Here is a 25,389-nt window from a genome sequence, read left to right on the forward strand (position 1 = left end):
TCTTTCCCATAAAATCTTCACCCATTCCAATGTCATGAAGCTTTTTCCTTATATTTTGTTCTAGTATTTTTATAGATTTAAGTGTTACATTTGAGTCTTTAATTCATTTTGAGTTGATTTTAATATATGATGACAGATAGGGTCTAGTTTCTTTCTTCAGCATATGAATATCCAGTTTATCCAGCACCATTCATTGAAGAGAATTTCCTTTTCCCAATGTGTATTCTTGGTGCCTTAGTTGAAAATCACTTGGCTGTAAGTTTGGGAATTTATTATTGGGTTCTCTATGCAGTTCCATTGGTCCATGTGTCTGTTTTAATACCACTGCCATGATATTTTGGTTATTCTAGACTTATATTGTATTGTGAAGTCAGGCAGTATGATACTTCTAGCTTCTTTCACCCTCTTAGGATTGCTTTGATTATTCACGGCCTTTTGTTCCATACAAATTTTAGGATTGTTTTTTCTATTCATGGGAAGAATGCTTTTGGTATTTGACAGTGATTGCATTGAGTCTGTCAATTACATTGGATAGTATAACTATGCTATACTACTTAGTATAGTAATTTTTTCAATCCATGAACATGAGATACTTTTCCCGTTTTTCCCATTTTAATTTATTTTTATCAATGTGTTGCAGTTTTCATCGTAGAAGTTTTCACCTGCTTGGTTAAATTTAATCCTAGTTATTTTATTATTTTTTCAGTTTTTATCTCTTCTCTTTATTATTGTATGTTTCATCTTTGATAATATATGAAATTATAACTGCACAATACAAGCTAAACAGTAAAATTAACATAATAATCTAAAATTCTGAGCAGAACAAACAACTGAATCATTTAGCTAATGGTTTCAATTCTCCACTTTTTTAAATGAAACTAAAACTGAAGAGAACTTTCCACATATTCTGTAATACAATGTCTATCTTGCTTCCTTTCCCAATCTCTTTCATCTCTCAAATCAAACCTCTTCTGTTTGCCCTTTTAGAACTCACAAGTGTAGTTAGCCAAATTCCAAATATCTCAAAGCATTTTCTCTGCTCTTTCTCTCTTCCTTTTTCTTTAAGAAAAAGAAAACTTTTTAACTTTTATTTTACGTGCAGGGATACACATGCTGGTTTCTTACACAGGTAAATGGCATGTCACAGGGATTTGGTGTGCTGATTATTTTGTCACCCAGGTAATAAGCATAGTACCTGATGGGTAGCTTTTTTATCCTCTCCCTCCTCCCATCCTCCACCCTCAAGTAGGCCCCAGTATCTATTGTTCCCTTATTTGTGTCCACATGTACTCAATGTTTAGCACCCACTTATAAATGAGAATATGCAGTATTTATTTTTCTGTTCCTGTGTTAGTTTGCTTGGGATTATGGCCTCCAGCTGCATCCATGTTGCTGCAAAAGGTATGATTTCATTTTTCATGAGTGTATAGTATTCCATGGTGTATGTTTAGCACATTTTCTTTATCCAGTCTACCATTGATGGCCATGTAGGTTGACTCCAGGACTTTGCTATTGTAAGAAGTGATGTGAAGAACGTACGTGTGCATGTGTCTTTAAGGTAGAATAATTTATATTTCTTTGGGTATGTACCTAGTAATGTGATTGCTGGGTCTAATGGTACTTCTTTTTCAAGTTTTTTGAGAAATTGCCACAGTGCTTTCCACAATGGCTGAACTAATTTACATTCCCACCAGCAGCATATGAGCATTTCTTTTTCTCCACAACCTCTCCAGCATCTGCATCTGACAAAGGTCTAATATCCAGAATCTATAAGAAACTTAAATTAACAAGTAAACCAAACAACCCCATTAAAAAGTAGGGCAAGAACCATGAACAGTCATTTTTCAAAAGAAGACATACATGTGGCCAGCAAGCATATAAAAATGCTCAATATGGCCGGGCGCGGTGGCTCAAGCCTGTAATCCCAGCACTTTGGGAGGCCGAGACGGGCGGATCACGAGGTCAGGAGATCAAGACCATCCTGGCTAACATGGTGAAACCCCGTCTCTACTAAAAAATACAAAATAGCCGGGCGAAGCAGCGGGCGCCTGTAGTCCCAGCTACTCGGGAGGCTGAGGCAGGAGAATGGCATAAACCCGGGAGGCGGAGCTTGCAGTGAGCTGAGATCCGGCCATTGCACTCCAGCCTGGGCGACAGAGCGAGACTCTGTCTCAAAAAAAAAAAAAAAAAAAAAAATGCTCAATATTATTAATCATTAGAGAAATGCAAATCAAAATCACAATGAGATATTCTCTAATAGCAGTCAGAATGGGTATTATTAAAAGATCAAAAAAGTTGGGTTTTTTTGTAGCTACTGTATATGAGATTGCTGTCTTGATTTTTTTTTTAGTTTGTGCACTATTGGTTTATAAAAACATTACTGATTGTTTTATGTTGATTTTATATCCTGCAACTTTACTGAATTTGTCAGTTCTAGGAGTTTTTCAGTGGAGTCTTTAAGTTTTTCTGTATGAGATCATACCATCTGCAAAGAGGGAAAATTTGATTTCCTCTTTTCCATTATGGATGCCCTTTGTTTTTTTTCTTGTCTGATTTCTCTGGTTAGAACTTTCAGCACTATGTTGAATAGGAAAGGTGGAAGTGAGCATATTTATCTTGTTACATTTGATGGAGGAAGAACATTCAGCTTTTCCCCATCAAGTATGGTTTTATCTGTAGGATTGTCGTATATGGCCCTTACTGCATAGAGGTACATTTCTGCTATACATATGTTGAGAGTTCTTATCATGGGAAGATATTAAATTTTATGAAATGCTTTTCTTTCTCTAATGAGATAATTCTATGTTTTTTATTCTATTGATGTGACAGATTATGTTTATTGATTTCTTGTGTTTATTGATATGTTGAACTATCTTTGGATCTCTGAAGTAAATGCCACTTTATCATGTTGTTCAATCTATTTGATGTGCTGTTGTATTCAATTTTCTAGTACTTTCTTGGGAGTTTTTCTATCTATGTTCATTAGGATTCTGGCCTGTTGGTTTTTGCTTGTTTATTTAGTTGTGTGCTAATCTGATTTTGCTATCACGGTAATGCTGGCTTGGTAGAATGAGTTAGGAAGAAGTCTCTCCTTTTCAAATTATTGAAATTGTATGAGAAGAATTGGTGTTAGTTCTTCTTTAAACGTTTTGTGGAATTTAATAATGATGTCATCTTGTCTCAGGCTTTCCTTCATTGGGAGACTTGTATTACTGAGTAAATCTCATTCTCTGTTATTGGGATAGGGAACGTCACACACCGGGGCCTGTCATGAGGTCGGGGGAGGGGAGAAGGATAGCATTAGGAGATATACCTAATGTAAATGATGAGTTAATGGGTGCAGCACACCAACATGGCACATGTATACATATGTAACAAACCTGTACATTGTGCACGTGTACCCTAGAACTTGAAGTATAATAATAATAATAAAAAATTTTAATCTCATTTCCTGTTACTGATCTATTCAGGTTTTCTATTTCTTCCCGGTTCACTTTTGGTAAGTTATATATGCCAAAGAATTTAATCAGTTTTCCCTAGGTTTTCCAATTTGTTGGTTTAGAGTTGTTTATAGTAGTCTCTAATAATCTTTTGTATGTCTGTGATATCCGTTGCAATGTCTACTTTTTTGTTTCTAATTTTATTAATTGCATCTTCTCTCTTTTTTGTGTCTAGTTAATGGTTTGTCAATTTTATTTTTCCAAAACACCAACATTTCATTTGGTTGATCTTTAGTACTGCATTTTTATTCTCTATTTTGTTTATTTTTGTTCTGCTCTTCATTACTTCTTATTTCTACTAATTTTGGATTTTGTTTGTTCTTGCTTTCCCCCTTTCATGAGGTGCATTATTAGTTGTTTATTTAAAATCTTTCTACTTTTCTAATGGTAAGCATTTATTGCTATAAACTTTCTTCTCAGTACAGCTATTGTTACATCCCATAGGTTTTAGTATATTTTTCTTCTAGTTTTATTTGTTTCATTTTCAATAAAGTTTCATTTTCAATAAAGAAATTAACTGGTCATTCAAGAGTACATTGTCTATTTCTATGTGTATGTACAGTTTCTGATTTTCCTCTTGTTATTTATGTCTACCTTTATTCCATTGTAGTATGAAAAGATGCTTGATATGATTTTGAATTTTTAAAAATTTTAACATGTTTCCTGCCCTACAATATGGTATATCCTAAAACATATGTTCCATGTCCTGATTAAAAAAAGAATAGTTGAAGTTATTGGACAAAAAATTCTTTAAATGTTTGTTAGTTACACTTGGTTGATATTGCAGTTTAAGTTCTATGTTTTGTTATTGATATTGTGCCTAATCTGTCCAATGCTGAAAGTGGGGTGTTGAAGCTCCCTACTATTGGATTAGGGTCTACTTCTCAGCCACATAATAATAGTGGGGGACTTCAACACCTCATTGGCAGTGTTAGATCATCAGGACAGAAAACTAACAAAAGAATTCTGTACTTAAATTTGACACTGAACCAACTGGATCTAATACACATCTACAGATTGGTCCGCCCAATAACCACAGAATATGCATTCTTCTGATCTGCACAAGGAATATACCACAAGATCAGCCACATGCTGGACCATAAATCAAGTCTGAATAAATTCAAAAAAATCAAAATTATACTAACCGTACACTTGGATCACAGTGGATAAAAATGGAAATAAATACCAGGAAGATCTTTCAAAACCACATAATTAAGTTGAAATTAAACAACTTGTTCCTGAATGGCTTCTGAGTAAACAGTAAAATTAAAGTAGAAATTTAAAAAATCTGTGAAGTAAGTGAAAACAGAGACAAAACATACAAAAATCTGTGATACAGCAAAAGCAGTGTTAAAAGTTTATGGTGCTAAATGCCTACCTCACATATTTAGATTTCAAATTAACAAGCCAAAATCAAGAGGAGCTGTAAAAATAAAAACAAACTAATCCCCCTAAAGTTAACAAAAGTAAAGAAATACATTTTCAGAGCAGAACTGAGTGAAAGTGAGACAGAAAAATTCATAAAAGGAATAAACAAAACCAAAAGTTGATTCTCTGAAAGGCTGAATAAGATTGATGGACCACTAGCTAGATTAGCAAAGAAAAAATAAAGATCTGTATTAGTTCATTCTCATGCTGCTAATAAAGACATATCCCAGATTGGGTATTTTATAAAGGAAAAAAGTTTAATTGGCTCACAGTTCAGCATGGCTGGGGAGGCCTCAGGAAACTTACAATCATGGTGGAAGGGGAAGCAAACATGTCCTTCTTCTCATGGCAGCAGCAAAGAGAAGAATGAGAGCAATGAGGGGAAAAATTCCCTTATAAAAACCACCAGATCTCATGAGAACTCACTCATTATCAAGTGAACAACATGGAGGTAACCACCCCTATGATTCAATTACCTCCCACTGGGTCCCTCTCACGACATGTGGGGATTATGAGAGCTACAATTCAAGATGAGATTTGGGTGGTGATACAGCCAAACCATATGTAGATACAAACAAGTGCAATCAGAAATGACAAAGGCAACATTACAATTGACTTCATAGAAATGCAAAAGATCCTCAGAGAGTATTATGAACACCTCTATGTACAAAAACTGGAAAACATAGAAAAAGTGAATAAATTCCTGGAAACAGATAACATACCAAGATTGAATCAGGAAGAAATTGAAACACACCAAAATTGAGTTCCAAATGGAACCACTAATAAAAAAACAAAACAAACAAACAAACAAAAAACCTAAACCAAAAATACCTCCAGGCCAGAGAGATTTACAGCTGAATTTAACCAGACATACAAAGAAGAGCTGGTATCAATTCTACTGAAAATATTCTAAAAAAATCAAGAAGGGACTCCTCCCTAACTGATTCTATGAAGCCTCCATCACCGTGACAACAAAACCTGGCAAAGACACAATGAAAAAGGAAAACTATAGGCTAATACCCCTGATGAACACTGACGCCAAAATCCTCTAGAAAATACTAGCAAACCAAATCCAGCAGCACATCAAAAAATTAGTTCATCATGATCAAGTAGACTTCATTCCTAGGATGCTAGGTTGGTTCAACATATACATATAAATAAATGTGATTTGCCACATAAACAGAATTAAAAACAAAAATGACATAATTATCTCAATAGGTGCAGAAAAAGATTTTAATAAAATCCCACATTCCTCCATGCTAAAACCCCTCAATCGAATAGGCATGGGAGAACACACCTCAAAATATTAAGAGTCATCAATGACAAACCCACAGCCAGCATCATACTGAGCAGGCAAAAGCTGAAACCACGCCCCTTGAAACTGAAGCAAGACAAGGATGCCCACACTCATCATTCCTATTCACTCTCATCATTCCCTTAGTACTGAAAGTTCTAGCCAGAGGAATTAGGCAAGAGAAAGAAATAAAAGGTATCCAAATAGGGAAAGAAGAAGTCAAATTCTCTCTTTGCTGACAATGTGATTCTATACCTAGAAAATCCTGAAGACTTCCCGAAATTTCAATTAATTCTATTGTGAAAGTGCTTTTCTCTTTCCAAATTAGGATTTACATATTTTGATGACTGTTTACTTTTCACATTAAATAAAACATATTTATGTTTATGTTCAAATATAGACACAGAAACTGTATTTATGATATACATCATGGAATAAATAAGAGGCCTAAATATTAGTGGCTTCATTTTCAATAATATATTGTTATTGCCAGAATGATTACAGATTAAAAATTCTTAAAAGTTAATTACATGTTTTGTATCAATTGGGAATTTACTTCTTGATTTTGATAATGTGGGTTAACATGATCCACTGACTGGAGTTGTGTAAGCTTATCATCGACATATAAGAACCACTTTTCCTCACCTGCCACTTATTTATTTTCTACAAATAATGGCAAAAGAGGAAACTAGATATTTTAGAAACACCAGAAAAATATTAACATTGATTCACACTGGAGAAAATTTCTCAAGTACTGTTAACAACCAGCAAAGCAGTAAAGCCTCAAAGGATTGATTATTACATACATGTTTCCAACTCACAATACTATTGGCCTTTTTCAATGAAAACTGTTAGTAAGTACATACTTATTGGAACCTTAAACTGAAGATTTTTCAGGATCTTCCAAAAGCAGATGACCCTTACACGGCAAAGGTTAACCCGAAATTTTCTGATTAGCAGATGATGGTGTGAAGTGTACTTTCTCATGCCAAGACAACAGACCAAGATTAACTTTTTGTATCTCTGTTCTCCTTTTTTTGCCTTATTGCTAAAATTTTTTATCATCTTAATTTGATATATCTTAGTGGTTGCCTAAGGGTTTCTAAATGCATTTAAACATGTTTTAACTGTAATCACAGCCTAATCTCATAATATGTTTCTCTGCTATTTAAAGCAAAATAATACCTGGATAGGGCTGGGGTTGGGGGGCATGTGTGACCACAGCTGTGTGACCACAGCTATTCCTCTGAATGCTGGATTTGTCATCCCCCAAACAATTATTAACTCTTCCTTCAAATATTCAAGAAGACAACTTTTTTTCCTCAAGTTCCTTTTGGTATCATACTTTCCTCACGTCACTGACCTCAATCGTTAATATTTTAAATATTAGGCCGGACCTAGAGTCAACACAATACATAAGCTAAATTTATTTCATCATTTGCAGTATATTCAAGGTCAGTAGGAGTAGTGACAAATATTGGGACAATTTTTATTACAGTAGTGAGTATTTTCATGTAATCTCTAGTCTGTTTTACAGGTTCGACATCATTCCAAAGATAATTTCCTCCTTTTGAAAAAAATAAAAAATTGTTCCAATCTTGTGGTAATAAATGATACAATAACAATGATGTTTGTGTTCTAAAGGCGGACTTCTGCGTACCTGACACACATAAATCTCTCTTGCAACAAAGGAGTAATGCCAACAGATTTTCAAATATTTAAAACCTATAGCCTTCTAGTGAACTATATTTTCCCGAGAAGAACATCTAGATGGACTTCCAAAATGAGTAGGTATGGGTTAGTCAGGAAGTTCCTGGAAAGGGAGCTAACTCCCTCTTCCTGTTCACTGTCTTAGACTGCTCCTCCCATAGTCAGAAAAACACTAACCATTTTCTTCTTAGCTAGCCAAGGAGACATTCGGCACACTTAAGACCTTCTGTAGTACCCATGAGAATACCACCTTTTAGGTGAAACAGTGTTGTTAAGCTAAAGGAAAGTCTCCTGGATCTCAAAAATAAACTGAAACGGAATTTGATTATGTTTTTATGTGGCCTGAGTTTGGTGATCTAGGTCTCTGGTTCCATAGCCTACTACATAAACTACGAATCATTGACTTGCTGGTCATAGTCTGTATGGCATTTGTTCAGTACAATACAAGACCAATCTGAAGTCTTAAAAACTACTGCATAGTCATTGTCATATTATGTTATTCAATAGATCATCATTTAACAAAAGAAACATGCAGGACTACAGGCTGTTTTCTGAGCAACCTTCTGTCAGTACAATTCTGACAATGGTTAACTGGAATGCACAAATTAATGTGTTGAAGGCTGTTCTCATCTGCTTTTGGCCAAAAGGGGACAATGAAAGATTAAAAAAAAAATCCACCAGAATTTAGTACATGTTGTCCCCTGTTGAACATAAACAAAGCCTGAAGAATATGAACAATACAGACAGGCCATTCTGTGACAAAGTCTGGAAGAAGATTGAGAGAAAGCCAATCAGAATTACTCTTCTTGCTAACATGGGTAACTGCTTTTGCTTTACCAATGTTAATTCTAGCCCACTTTTGTTCTCACATTTCCTAGATTTAAAAAATATTGATATACAATTCCAAATTACCCATATTGCTTGACCACATCCAAACTGGAATCCTCTCAAACTTCCAAGATCTCTCCTTAAAGTTATCAAGCACAACAAGCTCACATCATGTAAGAATCCCCTCCCAACTCTTTTGAGTTACCCAGGGGCTCTTTTGGAATGCTTTCTTGCTTGCTTTAGCAGGATTAATAAACCTAAGTTTTGAGTATAGATATATTTCCTGTTGTCTTAAGTAAGTGAGTTTTAATAACTTCCAACAGAGGAGATAGTCTTCATAGATGTTTAATTTTTCTTTCCTTAATATGCAAGCAGCAGCTTTTTATAATTAATTTTTGATACAAAATTTTCCATAGAAACGGCCTACTTAGTCAACATGAGAACTATGAGAAGATGAAAAATATTCTCTCACTGGGAGCAGTGGTTCACGTCTATAATCCCAGCACTTTGGGAGGCTGAGGCAGGTGGATCACTTGAGGTCAGGAGTTCAAGACCAGCCTGGCCAACATGGTGAAATCTGTCTCTACTAAAAATACAAAAATTAGCTGGGCATGGTGGTGGGCACCTGTAATCCCAGCTACGCAGGAGGCTGAGGCACGAGGATGGCTTGAACCCGGGAGGTGGAGTTTGCAGTGAGCAGAGATCGCGCCACTGCACTCCAATCTGGGCAATAGAGGGAGACTCAGTCTCAAAAAAAAAAAAATTATCTCATGTTATGGACACGTGGCACCTTTTTGCTTCAGCCCAGTGGAAAAAAGGGTCTAGAATTAAGATGAATCCATAAAATGATAATTACTTCAGTGTCCAAAATATCATTATTTAACATATGCATACTTTCCTCTTCGCTCCCATAGTATCTTTTATACTATATCACTGAAAATGCCATATTTTGTTGTTATTACATTATTTCCTCTCTTTCTAGATCATGGGTTTCCTAAAGTCTGACACTAGGCCTTAGTCACCTGTGAAATTATGTTATTGTCTGGAATATAGTTGATCCTCAAGAAATATTTCTGAACAGATGTTCAACTAAAATAAGTGAAGAATATTTCTAAAGTTTCTGCATAGGGTTTTTCTCTTGAAGAAGAAGATTAGAAATTTCCAGGCGTGAGTAGAAGGAGGAATGGGGAGTTATTGCTTAGTGGTTACGGAGTTTCTGTTTGAGGTGATAAAAAGTCTTGGACATAATGGTAATAGTCACACAAGATTGTAAATGTAATTAATGTCACAAATCATATACTTAAAAATGATTAAAATAACAAAGTTTATGTTATATATATTTTACTATAACATAATAAAAGAAACTGTGGTCTCTGTTTATAGGATCCTATTTATCAAACACCACATTACAAACTAAGTTAACTGTGGGTGGGATCAATCTCAGACTCTTAAAAAAAAAGAAACTTAGATACTGAAGTTGAAAAGTAGAATGAATGCCTTAAAAGATCAAGAGTTTCTGGTAATAAACAATATATGATGAAAAATTGATGCTGGAGAATATTATTGCGTTATATAGGAGAATAGACTGGTTACTCACATTTATTTTTTCCAAGTGGGGGAGCATCAGTTCTTGTGGAAGGTAAGCCTGTGCTAAAAACATGGCAGCCAGTTGTTTGGGAAAGGTTTACTGTCATCCAATCAGTCTGGATAGCATTAACAGGAAACTCAATGTCCTAGGCACCGTTGTATATCCAAAGTGCTATAGACTAATGGAGGAAACAAAAGGTTAGATCAAGTTCACAGTGCCTCTCAGAATAATTTACATGATAAGTCCATCACACTTAAAATGCCAGGAAAAATGCAAAGGTCATCAGTCAGGAGGTGACTATATTAGCTACAAAGTGACATTTTTATTATTATTTTATTTTAAGATAGGGTCTCACTCTGTTCCCTGTGCTGGAATGTAGTAGCACAAACATGGCTCACTGAAGCCTCAACCTCCTAGCCTCAAGTGATCACCCACCTCAGCCTCCCGAGTAGCTAGGACTACAGACACATGATACCACGCCTGGCTAAATTTTTAATTTTTTACGGAGACAGGGTCTAGCCATGTTGCCCATGCTAGTCTTGAATTCCTAAGCTCAAGCAATCCTCCCACCTTGGCCTCTCAAAATGCTAGGATTACAGATAGAAGCCACCACATCTGGCCAAAAGTGACATATTTTGGACTACTTCCTTGAGAAACTAGTATGATGGGGTTCCCACGGAATTATGTGCTTTCAGACTTCTCCCCTGTAGTCCTCCTCATGTATTGTCAACCTAATCCTGGGTGTTGAGTTCTCACAGCCATCTCTGGCCTAGGCTGAAACTCTCACTGAAGACTCTCCTGGTCTAAGAAAATGCTGGCAATAATTAATTCATTGTGTGTGTGTGTGTGTGTGTGTGTGTCTGTGTGTGTGTGTGTTCTCAATTCCTCAACTCTAGCATATGAGATTTCAGTACATGGAGGGAATAACTCTCCTTGCCTTTTACTTTCAAGTGAACTACATTGCCTTTCCCTGGAAATATTCAAGACCTATAGGCCCATTTACAGGTCACAGGATAATTTTATAGAAAAATGATATTCTACATATTTAGCAGGTATAGATGGGTTCTCACAAATACTTCAAAAACTCTCCAATAATACATGATACTGGTGTGCTAGAATTAGCAGAAGCAGAAACCTCTAGTCCAAGGATAAGAGGTGCTAAAGAAAGTAAAAGATTAATTATAACTTTTTCCATTAATCCTCTGTGCATGTAGAGAGTATAGTTACCTCCTCCTCATAAAAAAAGCCAAATAGTCTCAGGCGAATCTGTCTGGTGTTGATGCCTTAGACCAGGGGGTTGAGAACAGAAGGCACAAGGAGATAGAGATTTGCAAGTACAGTGTGGACGTGAGGGGGTACTTGGTGGCCAAAACAGTGAGTGAAAAAGGAAAATAAAAAGGCAGGAATACAGAAAATAAGAATCACACAAATGTGGGCTCTGCAAGTACTGAATGCTCAGAGCTGAGCATCCTTAGAGGGCAGGCGCAGCACAGTCAGCAGAATCAGGAGGCAAGAGGTGGCAATGAGGACCACATCCATGCCAGTGATTGAAAGTGCCACAGTGAGACCATAAATGGTGTTGGGCTTGATGCTGGCACAGGCAAGCTTGGCTATGCCCGTGTGCTCACAGTAGGTGTGGGGAATGATGTGATGTCCACAGAAGGGTAAGCATTCAATGAAGATGACAAAGGGGAAAACAAAGAGAAGACCATGAATCACACATGCTACACCAACCTTCCCAATCATGGTGGCATTGAGGATGGATGCATAATGAAGTGGACAGCAGATGGCCACATAGCGATCAAAAGCCATGGCCAACAGAACAGCTGACTCTGTGGCAAAGACTCCATGAACAAAAAACATCTGGGTGAGGCAGCCATAGTAGGAAATCATGGGAGACCTAAGTCAGAAGATTGTTAGCAGTTTGGGCAATGTAGACGAACAAAGTACCAGGTCAGTGATGGAAAGCAGGCACAGGAAAAGGTACACTGGCTCGTGCAAAGTTCTGTCTGTTACAATGATGTAGAGGACAGTACTGTTTCCCATCAGAGCAAGGACATACATGGAGCAGAAGGGGATGACAATCCAAACATGTTGGTCTTGCATCCCTGGGATTCCAAGCAGAATAAATGTTGAAGGGTTGAGGGCAGTGTCATTGGGGATAGATGCAGAGAACATAATAATGCAGAGAACAGAGGCCTTATCTTCCTAAAAGTGGTTAAAAATTAAATAACGTCATCCTAGAAGCCATTTCTTCCTCTTAATTATTCATTCAATTTCTTGCCTTTCTTCATTCCCACCAATTTTACTCAAATTCATGCCCTCCTCACTTCTTGTCTCTGTTATTAAAATAGCTTTGTCACTAATATGTTCACTTCCAGGATTTCCATCTTCTAGTGAAGCCTCTGCATTGTTGCCAAAATATTCTATCATGTGAATATAACCAACTGTAATATAAATATGATCTCTCTACATGTATCTTGTGCAGACTATCTTACATTAACCTCCTCTGTTCTACTCTCCACCACTTTCTATCATGTTCTGAGCTCTGAGACATTGACCTCTATGAACTACATGAACAGGTTCCCTTGCCTTCTCATTCTGGCTGAATTTGGCAATAGAAAACACCAACAAGAGATAGGAGGGAGGAAGAAAACAGTCAGATGTTTATTCCTTCAGTATTCTCCAAGAAAGCTGTTGCAAGCTTATGTCATCCCTATCTAAGTCTTCTCTGGCTCTGGTTCCCTCTCGCAATCATATCTTCCTCTTGTGTCTTTAATCCAATGGTTGTAATAGTGCCTACTGCTACTTACCTAGGGAATGTCACAAGCACTTGTGGTTTTCTTACATATAACCACACCTTTGTAAATGGTTTCTGTATTACATTCTCCTCAAATTATTTCAGTGTGTAATCTGTCTCTTGCTGGGGGTCTGATACAATTGCTCTTGCTAACTAGTATTTTTTAGCACCACATTTCACCATATATTTCATGTTCCAATTATATATGCATCATGAAGTGTCTAAAAACATGCTTTCTTACACCAGTATTCATTTTTATTTGGTGTTTTTTCTGCATAGAAGTGCTGTTTTCATTTGGTCACCTGGATAGTTCCTAACAGTCTTTCAAAAACCAGCTGAATACATTTTTCTCTATGAAGTCCTTCTATAATCCCTTCTCCTATGAAGAGTGAACTGTGCGTCTTCAGCGTGTCTCCCTTTGGACATATAAAATTGTTTAATAAATATGTATATATATCTCTTCCCATTACACTGTGAAATTTCTGAGTCTCATTTTTTGTTCTCTGTATTCAACATCTATGCCTTATATACATTAGGCCAACAAATAACATTTAATAAATAATTAATAAAAGATTAAATGCAGTAATTAAATTTCTTTTCTTTTATTTTTTTCTGGAGACTGAGTCTTGCTCTGTCGTCTAGGGCTCAGTGGTGTGATCTTGGCTTACTGCAACCTCTGCCTCCCGGGTTGAAGCAAGTCTCGTGCCTCAGTCTCTGGAATAGCTGGAACTACAAGCACGCACCACCATGCTCCGCTAATTTTTGTATTTTTAGTAGAGAAGGGGTTTCACCATATTGGCCAGGCTGGTAATAATTGAATTTCTTAACAGACTTGGGTAAGTGACCATGTTTGCAAAATAGTGTTCCCTCTTGGGAGCCTTCCTTATGAATCAGACAAGATCTTCCCTTGCTGGATCTGTGGATCTGTGATTCCTCCCATGTTCTTTTCATTCTGTATGTTCTAATAGGTGCTCCTTATCACCTCTGATTCAGTACTTAACCTAATCTGTATAATACATTTATACAGATTTATAACCTAATCTGTATAATATCTGCTTTTTTAATTAATCCAATGAATTAATTTGATTATAAAACATACCTGTCTTAGTCTGCTTTCTCAGCTTTAGAATATAATACTTTAGGGTAATGATACTTTGGGACCAGTAAGTCCAATAGCCACACAGTGTGTGCTGCAGGATGTACTTAAGAAGATAAAGCATGCCATGGGAAGGAAAGAAGAAAAGGAGAGACTGGGGACTTACAGGTAACTTAAATCGGGGAGTTTCTCAGAGTGCCTGCTCTGTGGTTTGAGGTTATGCCAATAGAAAGAAAAATAAGAAAATGGGAAAGAAAAATAAGAAAAAAAATCTGGACTCCTGTAGGTGAAATCAGAACCATCATTCTTACCTTGTTGAAGTCCAGTCTTAGGGGTTCAAAGATTCTTGTTTCTAGAAGGGATATTAATGTTAACTTCATCCAGTCATTCTCACCTAAAAAGAATTTTAGAATGCGGAAGAACCTAAGATAGGATTAAAGAGTTCTATAATAATTATAAAGAATATCCTTATTTTAGGGAACAACAGACACTGGGACTTGCTTGAGGGTGAAGAGTGGGAGGAGGGAGAGAAGTAGAAAAAATAAGTATTGGGCACCAGGCTTAGTACCTGAGTGAGGAAATAATCTGTACAGCAAACCCCTGAGACACAAGCTTACCTATATAACAAAACTGTGCATGTACCCCTGAAGTTAAAATTGAAAAATTTTAAGAAAAGAATATTTTTATTTTAATCTCCTGCTCAGCTGAATATAGTGAAAATAAATTCATATAGCATTTCAACTCATATAGTATTTATTCATATGAATAAATTCATATAGCATTATAATTTTTGTTTTAGTAACTGTAGTAAGCATTTCTCGTATACTACTGCAAGTTTATACTAACTTTATATTAATGGTCACTGTAAATTGTACAGGTAATAACATTATTACAAGTTTTAATTACTTATAAAGTTATTTTGATACATCCTCAAAATTTTTTTAAAAATATGAATGCTTTCGGTTTCTGGCAATATCTAAGTTTTTAATATTTTCTTTTTATTTATTTGTTTTTTATTTATTTTACTTTATTGATAAACCAATGGAACATAATATTGTCACCTAGTTGGGAAGTAAATTACAAAGCATATGTAGTTCACTAATTATATGGTGTTGACTCCCAAATGTAGTATCTTCTGAAAAGTGATTACATGGAAGTTGCTTATACATCTCTAATGACAGGGAATCATTTAGTGGTGTATAAGTCTGCCTTTTTGAGGCAGCCATTCTCAACTTTAGACTTTCTGAGCTTAAGAATGCTTTTCTTTTTATTGAGTCAATGTCTATAACCACAACCCACATTAAACACTGTGATTTCTCTTCAGTGTCTTAAGCTTCCAATTTTATGTTCTTTTGAAGGCTGCTTTTTCCTTTCATTTACTTGTCAAAATATTTTTGACAAAGAAATATTATTATGTGCCAGTTATTCTTCTAGGTGTTTGAAATACACATTTAAGAGTAAGAACATACATATTCAATGATCTATTAAGTTTATAGTCTAATAAGAAGACAAAATTAATCAAATAATTCCCAATACATGCATAAAATGCCAGTATATGCTATGATGAAGAGTTGCATGAGACAGTTTCTACTTAGGGCAGGTTTCCCTGAGAAAATGAAATTCATCTCTAAATCTGAGTCTTCCTCAAATGCTTCAAACAACTCTTGTATGACTTGACTCCTGAAGCTCTCCTTCTATAGTCTAGTCTGAAAAATATGAGATCAGCGCCTATGTTCAGACCTCCTAGGTTCAAAATATTGCTCTATTACATTAACTTGCTAACTGTATTACTTTGAGCAATTTCCTTATTCCCCATAGTCCTCAATTTCCTATTATAAAATTCAGACAATACTTGATAGAGTTTAATGGAGATTTAATTGAGAAAAAGCATGTGAAGCGTATAATGTAACTTCATAAGCACCAACTAAAATATTCGCTGTTATTTCTCATGATTTTGAAATCTCTGAGTCCCTTTCTCTAACTATGTACTCACCTCTCAAAAGAGGAAACTGCATTTAGTTCCTCAAGTTGAAAAACACGTAGGCTTGAGTCCATAATACAAAGGTGAAGACAGTATGGTTTCAGTCTCTTCTAAGTCAAATGCTCTCTTCAAAGATCCAAGACTGGTCCTCAGCTGAATGAGGTGCATTCTCGCAGGATATGACATGAGATGGCTCCCCAGTAATCCCAATCACACCAATATAATACTACATTGATGTCCACTCATTAATTTCCTGTGAGGTCAAGGAACTATTGTGACATTGTGAGGTTCTTCAACACAAAAGGAGCCAGTGTGTTCTATGCTACCATTAAGAGCAGAGTAAGGATGAAGGAATGCTTATCTAATTAAAGGAAGAAGTTCTGTTAGTGTGCTTAATAAGGCAGTCACCTGACTTTGCCCTGGATAGAAACAGACCTAGGAATGCTGCAGCAAGGACTTCTAGCTTAGCAGTCATCAAAAGTTTCTGCACACAAAATTCCAGGATTACTTACGTGGAGGAAATGAGATTTGGGGGATACCAGGTATGCTCAGAAACTGAGAAGACAAGAAATCAGACAGATACATTTTTGGAAAACACTACTAAGGTCCTATCTGTTCAGGTATAAAGTTACTAACAAATACATATAACTTCACTTCTGCCTGGCTAGCCTGACAGATATAAGTGAGATTAAGATGCAACTATTGTGCTTCACTACAGTAACCGTTTTATTGTTTATATGTATCTTATAACATCATGTTTTATACCTTAAACATAGGCATAAAAATTATTTAAAAAAACAAATTCAGACTCCATCATTGTTTTAAGAAAGTCTGCTCCAGAGATCTGACTGGCTTGCCTTGAGCCCATAATGAAACAGCAAGAGACTAAAATCTCTAACTGCAAGAAGAGGGATTCAAGCGCAAAGTAAAGGATTTATTAATGATAATTTGGTACACATTAAGTCTACTCAAATACCTGAGTGGCCAGGAATGGTGGCTCATGCCTGTAATCTCACCACTTTGGGAGGCTGAGGCAGTCGGATCACCTGAGGTCAGGAGTTTGAGACCAGCCTGGCCAACATGGTGAAACCCCGTCTCTATTAAAAATACAAAAAAATTAACCAGGCGTGGCAGCCCACGCTACTCAGGAGGCTGAGGCAGGAGAATCACAGGAACCCCGGAGGTAGAGGTTGCAGTGAGCCAAGATCGCGCCACTGCACTCTAGCCTGGGTGACAGAGCAAGACGCCATCTCAAAAAAAAAAAAAAAAAAAAAAACCTGAGAAATTCAAGGAACTACAGTTTCTCTAATGGAGCCAGGGGAAAGTTCGGATGATCTCCAGAGTAGCCAAATACATCAGAACATCTGGATTGTCAATTCTCTCTTTACCTACCTCTGCTCCTGGCTTCACAGAACAGTACTCAGCTTTATTTTCCGCCTACCTCGTCCATATAATGCTCACCCCAGACTCATTAGTCAGCAGTCATGGAGAAGACTGGACCGAACACAGGAGCATAGTTCCTGAGTCTGAGGTCTTCTTGTTGCATTTACTCCCACTCTGGGAAGGTTTTTTTGGTCAAGTGAGACTGTGGCATGGCTCAGAGAATCGATGGTCCAAACTGCTAAAAACAGTGGTTAATTTGCAAATAAGATCTCTGGGGAGACACATCAGGAATGTCAGGGTCTTCTTTTAAAGGCTAGACTTTTTTTAAGGCAGGAGAAGCGGTCACCATGGTCTTGCACTAAGGGGTTAATAGCTGCCTAACCTTTAGACAAAATTTGTAACCAAACTGTGCCAGATTCTTGGGGGCAGCAATTCAGGGAGAAGGAAGGAAACACGGAAGAATAGTGTCGGAAGACATATATCTTGGATTAGAATTTCCACAGCTTCTGTTGTTGTTGTTGTTGTTGTTGCCTAATCCAGTATCACATGTTGCCTATTATCAAAAAAAAGCATCACTGTGTCTAATCTGAATTCCTCCAGGTTGATCTTGAGCCTGATTCTTTATTTCACTTTAACATTCTTGTGTGTTTATTAGGGTAAGTCATTGTCTTTTTTTCTTCATCTAATTATACCAGATGATAAGCTACTTAATCAAAAGTACTGCTAGTTACAGTTTAGTGTGAGGATACATGCTTTTCCCATAATCCACTGAGGAAATGATATATTGGCAGTTGTTGATATACAAGTCAGGAGATTAAAGAAAAGATCCACAGTGGAGATACACATTTGCTAATCATCATTATAATGACAATATCTAAATGAGATTAAAAGAAAATGAATACCTACAAGAGCACTGGGACTAAACGCTAACATTAGAGGTCATATGATTAAGAAGAACAAGTTAAGGACACAAATAACTAGCACTATTAGGATAGAAGAAAAACCACTGTAGGCTAGTGAATAAAGTAATTTTTTAAAGATATATATATATAATATTTTAAAGGTATATGAAATACTGCAGATATGTCAAGGAATAAGGACTGAGACCACTGCTTTTAGAAATTGTAGCTATGATAGATTTCAACAAGAAGAGAATTATGCAATATTAATATGAAATTTGGGTAGGACTGAGTTAAAGAGAAAATGGGAGAGAAGAACTAGAAACAGTAAACATAGACAACTGTTTCAAGGATTTACACTGCAAAATAAAGTAGAGAATTGGGAGTAATAGCTGGAAGGGAACTGGAGTCAAGAAACAATTTTAAGATGAGATAAATATTATCAAGTGCTTGTAATAATAGAGAAAGATGCAAAAGAGAGTGAAAATTGATAATTCAAGATAAGAGAAAAAAATTGCTGAGCCAATGGCTGCAGGTACAAATCGGTGGAGAGTTACATTTAGGTAGAGTTACTGTGTGGCTGAACAAGCACAACAAAGTGTATGTGTGTGTGTTAGGGAGGAAAGGAAAGGGAAAAGAGGGAGGGAGAGAGAATATTTGTATTAAAAAAGTAATTAAAGGAATGGACCATAAAATTAATAATGGGAAGGGGGAAATTAAGAAATAAAGAAAATGATGAAATGTGAAAAAATATTAAGATTAATTTGTCATCAACGTCCTTAAGTTGAAAGATTGCTGAATTGAGATTCAAGAGAAAATGAGCTGAAAAATAGCAGGTGATCGGTGAGGAGCAAATTGCCTGAGTTTTAGATTATTAATAATTTTCATATTTTTTTAAATACAAATTCAAAAGTATTTCCAAGGAATTAAGTAGATGAAGTAGGGTAGTCAAGATCTCTGGAAGAAAGATCAGAGTATCTAAGACTCTAATTATTCCAGTTAACTATTGTTGCATAACAAACCACTCCCAAACAATAGCTTTAAAACAATTTATTATTATCTCTTATAATGCTATAGGTTTACTGAGATCATTTGGGCATTTCTCACTTGGGATATCTCTCTCATGTGGCTATAATCAGATATTTTATGCATGTGTAGTCATCACTAGGCTTGACTAGTATTGATGCTGTTAACCAGGAGCTCAGCCAAAACTGTCAACCACATGCCCTCTCCATATGGCTTTAGATTATCACAGCATGATGTCTGTCTTCTAGAGTACCCAAAAAGTACATGTTCAAAGACACCAATGACAAAGCTGTAAGATTTCTTATAACCTTGCCTCAAATATCCCCAAATGTCACATCTATTTTTCAAAAACATTGCTAAGGACAGACCAGAAAAATAGGGGAAGAAAATTGATTTTACTTATTAGAAGAATGGTGAGGTAATATTGCAGAAAAGTGTATGGGATGCAAGATGTTGTCTTGTCATCTTTGAAAAATAAAACCTACAACTTTCTATCCTCTGGCCATAATACACATATCCTCATACATACAAAATACATTCACCTCTTCTTGAAGACCCCAAAGTCTCATTCTCATTATGGGATTAGTTCTAAGCCCAGAATCTCAGCCTGAAAATCAGGACAAAGTATGAATAAGACCCCTTGGATTCAGTTCCTTTTGTACAGCTCCATGAGTGCAGCTTCTCTCAATCTGAAGATTTGTGAAGTAAATCAAATGAGTTATCTGTCTCCTATACAGCCAACATACAATTGTGATACAGAGATAGAATAACTGCAATAGATACTCCCATGTGAAATAGTGGCAAAGGCATATAACAGCCACTTGTCTGTTATAATTCTAAAGTACAGCCAGAAAAATACCACCACTTTCCTAATAAGGACCCAATCCCACTCCTGCTCCCTGGGAGTAATTCTCCATGGCTTGACTACAACCGCGGGAAAATTAACTCTATATTCTACGTCATCTTTTTTTTTTTTTTTTTTTTTTTTGGAAAAAATGACCTGTATATACATGTGAGTAGCTTTCTCGGCCTGCTTCCTGCTTAATAAAGTTAAAAATCTAAGGACTTCTTTTTATTTTGCAATGACTATGTCATTTTCCACCAAAGCTCATGGTACTTATAACTGCACATTTTTCTTAAAATCTGAGTTCTCTACAAAAATTTGAGTTTACTCTATTAGACAAAAGTCATACCCACATATACCTTTTAGATTTTTACCTTTCTGATTTTGTCTGAGAGTTACAGTACTCTGAAAAAATTTCTAAAGATTCTTAGAAGCTTCTTTAATTGAAAGCCTCTATAAGATGCAAACTTAAATATTTATCTATTGTTAGCAAAGGATCTTACAGCCTTTTTCTGGAGATGATACTACACACTGGGACCATTTTTCACTGTGAGAATTTTTTGTCATTTGGAGAAGCCAGGGATGGAGAGAGTTAATTTTTTATTTGAACCTAGCCAGATACACCACCTTTGTATTTACTCTAAATGTTGTTTGAACCTTAAACAATTTCATTTATTACTTCATATTTCTTTATACGTACATTACCATATGTAGCATAAAAATAGTGTTGGTACTTCCAGTACTTTGCTTTAAAATCTCCTTAGCCAAACACATATGTTTATTAAGTATACTTTACAATTTTTCATATTATTGCTACAGATGTCTGAAGTCTCAATTGGACTGAATATCCAAGATGGCTTACTGATATAGCTAGCTGTTGTTGGCTGTTGGCTGGGATCTCCACTGGGGCTACCCACTAGAATATTTAAATATGATTTCCAAATTGTTTATGAATGTTTAAGAATTCCAAGACTTAGAAGATAGCATGCTGATCATATATAAGTAGACAGATTAGTCTTATAAATATGTTAAAAGACATAAGTAAAATCCTCACAATTTGAGATACCTTTGTAGGACACTTTCCAGATGAGATTCAGTAAAGATAGAGCAAATAATTACCCTCTTTTAAGAATCCTTCAGGAAAATAAATCTTCTAAGAGACAGTGGTTCTCAAACTTTAGTGGTCATCACTGTCCCCTGGGGATCTTGGTAAAAATGCAAATGCAAAAATGCAAGTAAGCTCTATCCTACTTTAATGGGCTTACTATACATTCTTCAACAGTTCTGGTGATTCTGATAGCTAAGGAATCTTATCTGAAAATGAGATATAAATTTCCCTCTGATCCTTTCATACATGAACTTTTTTCTTCAACTTTAATTTAGCTTCTCTACCTATTCATCTTGTCTCACTGTTTCCTATAACACATGGTGGATTTACAGGATTTCATATACATTTAAGTCAATGTTGTAAGGATTCCAGTTTTTAAAAAATAAGAAATACTAGAAAATCAATATAATTACCTGATTTCTTTCCCAAGCTGTCAGCTTCATGTCACTGGTTCCCTTTAGAGAAAAAGAGGAGGATGATTTTGTCTCAAATCTGCTTGGTCTTCACTCCATAGATGATTGGATCGAGTGCAGGGGGGGATAGCTACGTAGAGTTTGGCAAATAGTATGTGGAAGGAGTAAGGAATATTGTGACCAAAACGGTGGGCAAGGACAGAGAATATGGCTGGTGTGTAGAATGTAAGAATGACACAAATGTGGGAACCAGATGTGCTGAGGACTTTCTGGCAGGTATCTAAGGATGGAAGGTTAAAGATAGCATGAAGAATAAGAGTGTAGGAGATGCCAGTGAGAATCAGGTCTGATATGACAGTCATTATAGGCACAGCAAAGCCATACCAGATGTTGATGGAGATGTCCGCACAGGCAAGTTGGGCAGTGCCTATGTGCTCACAGTATGTGTTGGGAATGATGAATGTTTTACAGAAAGGTAGTCGCTTTAACAGGAACACACATGGGAAGATGATACAAAAGCTCCTGCTGATAATACTCACCACAATCTTAGTAATAATTTCATGAGTGACAATAGTGGTGTATCATAGAGGGAAGCAAATAGCAACATAATGATCAAACGCCATGGCCAGAAGGATGACAGAATCCATGGCAAAGCTGTAGTGGAGAAAAAACATCTAAGTCAGACATCCAGGAAAGGTGATTACCTGAGGACCCAGCCAGAAGATGCTGAATGTTTTTGGTAAACATGTATTAGACAGCATGAGATCTGTAGCAGCCAGCATGGAAAGGAAAAAGAACATGGGTTCATGGAGGCTCTGCTCCATAGAAATGAGGTAGGGAAGGACACTATTGCCTGCAAGTGCCACAAGGTAGGTAATAAAGAAGGGAATCCCTATCCAGATGTGAAACTGCTCCAGCCCTGGGATCCCCAGTAGGATGAATAGGCCTGGATTGAAGCTGCTCAAGTTGAATGTTGTCATTATGGTCATCGATTAGATGTGTCTCATCAACTGAAAATAAAAGTTGTATGGCTGATTGTTACTGTGATCTACAAAAATCTGCCTCTGATCGGAAGGACCCTTCTCCAATATTATCCCCTCACTTTCAGTTCTAGGAAATGACAATTTATCCCTCTTCTCTTCTCTTTACAATAAAGATCTGTCAAATTTTCAGTTATAATTTTAAGCCATAATAAAAATGTTATTGCAATATTTCGCAGAAATACGTCATGTAATTTAAACCAGTCTTGCCTACCTCTCAGCAACCCAACAAGTTTTCTAAGAAAACATATGCATAAAATTACATTAGGCAGAGAAATATTGTTACTAGTCAGAGATTTGAAGCAAAATTCATTGTGAAATCTCCTGTTCCTGGGAAGCTGAAATAACAACTCTAGGGGATCACAAGGGGTTTAACAAAAGCAGACTCAGTTTCTAAAACCTAAGTAGACAACGCTGTCTCTTTCTTCCTTGCTTCTCCCCCAACCACTAAAACATCTGCCTGGGTTGCTATTACTCTTACAGGAAAGCTCACCAACATAAAGAGAACATTCCTCCATAAAAAGGTTTAAGTGGTTTAATCTGCCCCTTCAGACATTCCTAGGTTGGAGAAATTTTCAAGAAAAGACAGCCCCCAATAATTTACTATGTCAGATTTGTCTCATGAAAAGAAGGTAAAAGCCTCCTCTTATCCAACAAAGAAGGCATATGCCAGCAGGGGAAGCCCACTCTACTGGCAGTATTGTGCAATAGCATTCTTATCCCTGCTTAATCCGTTTAAGGATTCATGTTTTGAGACTTCATAGAAACAGTTGAATCTTTCTTCCAAAACTCTGTTATTTCATGACATGATAGATGACTCCTTTCCTCCAACTTCAGTATTCACTCTTTTTTTTTTTCTCTCTGTCCTTCGAGGGTTGGAATTCCACAGTGCTCTACCCACACATCCATGCCTGCTGCTTTCTTGGTGGAAAAACTGTACCTGGAAGATTTCCACAAATATCATGGTTTGAACTGTGGCCCCTATGTTGAAGATTATGAAGTGTATAATTTTTTAAAAATTCCTCTTGGCCGGGCGCGGTGGCTCACACCTGTAATCCCAGCACTTTGGGAGGCCCAGGTGGGCGGATCACGAGGTCAGGAGATCGAGACCATCCTGGCAAACACGGTGAAACCCTATCTCTACTAAAAATACAAAAAATTAGCCAGGCGTGGTGGCGGGTGCCTGTAGTCCCAGCTACTCCGAAGGCTGAGGCAGGAGAATGGCGTGAGCCCGGGAGATGGAGCTTGCAGTGAGCTGAGATCATCACTGCACTCCAGTCTGGGTGACGGAGCGAGACTCCATCTCAAAACAAACAAACAAAAAATTCCTCTCTTCTCAGTTTAAAAATTAGTTATCTTATGCTTGTAATCTTTACTTAGAAATCCTACAGGTGCATCTAAGTCAGTATGTTCCAAACTATCCCATTTGTCTTTCTATTGCCCCAGACCATTTCTTCTACAATGGTTTTCAACTCAACAAATGGCAGTACAACACAATCAATTTCTCAATCTAGAAACCTTGAAGCTACCTAAATTAAATCTTTCTCACACATAATCATCATCCTCATCTTCTAAATAATTATTGTATTATAAGTAAGTATTCAATTAGTAAATATTCATGTTACATCCACTTATTGCTACTCCTACAATGACTGCTCTATCCTACATGCCACCAATTCTCATCAAGACCTCTGAATATTTTTTCTAACTTAAATGCATTCATTTTGCTTGAGCAATTAAAAGTTGATAAAGGAAACAAAATGATATACATATAATGAAAAGAATATTTTAAAAATATTTTCTCATGTACTTTTTGTGATTTTCCTGCTATTAAAGCTGACCTCAGAAGTACAAGATTATTTCTCCTGGAGAAGGAAAGATGTGATATAGGGTGTATCCCAAATTAAGAGAAACAGAAAATGGAAAGCCTGTCACTTCCAGATGGAACAAAATGGCAAAGCTGGTAGTCAGCAGCAGTGGATTTTGTCTGTGCTAAAGTCTAGATAAGGTTCATTTCATTACCAATGGATTCAATTACAGAAGAGGTCAATGCATAGACAAGCCTCAATTAAGGTTTAGCATACCAGATCTAAGATATTCTATTCAGTATCAGAAAATTGTACATAAGCTACCCCACATCCCATGTCCCCTATCACATATACACATAGATATATATGGGAAAAAAAAGTCAAAATGGAAATTGGAAGGATAAACTGTTACACAGAGATAATAATTAAATAGGAGACAATAAATCCCATTTTAAAAGTATCATAATTAAAAACTAATTCAAATAAATAATGTATGATTCCATTAATATTTAAAATATTCTTACAAATCACTTAGGTGAAGCCCTTGAGTCAAGTAGAAAAATTGGCAATGAATACAAACAATCATATAAAAGTTTATATAAAATAAATTTATATAAAAATAAATTTTTCAATTTATATAAAA

At 36.3% G+C, this 25,389-nt stretch overlaps 2 protein-coding genes and 1 pseudogene across 2 annotated transcripts in view; all 3 read right to left on the reverse strand.

The window, feature by feature from the left end:
* The window catches only part of LOC117080946 (putative olfactory receptor 52P1), a 35,009-nt gene extending 18,097 nt beyond the window's left edge, over window positions 1-16,912 (reverse strand). The window contains 2 exon segments of the mRNA XM_033206425.1: window positions 14,556-14,638; window positions 16,238-16,912. Coding sequence (XP_033062316.1) covers window positions 14,556-14,638; window positions 16,238-16,259 — 105 coding nt within the window. The 5' untranslated portion in view covers window positions 16,260-16,912.
* LOC117080947 (olfactory receptor 52D1-like) lies at window positions 11,554-12,241 on the reverse strand. Its single transcript, XM_033206426.1, has one exon. It carries the CDS (start codon window positions 12,239-12,241, stop codon window positions 11,804-11,806), a length of 438 nt encoding a protein of 145 aa, XP_033062317.1. The 3' UTR covers window positions 11,554-11,803.
* Window positions 16,913-19,571: 2,659 nt separating the features above from the next.
* Window positions 19,572-24,033, reverse strand: LOC117080736 (annotated as a pseudogene).
* Window positions 24,034-25,389: the final 1,356 nt, after the last annotated feature.

The sequence above is a fragment of the Trachypithecus francoisi genome, unplaced genomic scaffold (genome assembly GCF_009764315.1).
Source record: "Trachypithecus francoisi isolate TF-2019V2 unplaced genomic scaffold, Tfra_2.0 Lachesis_group8, whole genome shotgun sequence".
NCBI lineage: Eukaryota > Metazoa > Chordata > Mammalia > Primates > Cercopithecidae > Trachypithecus > Trachypithecus francoisi.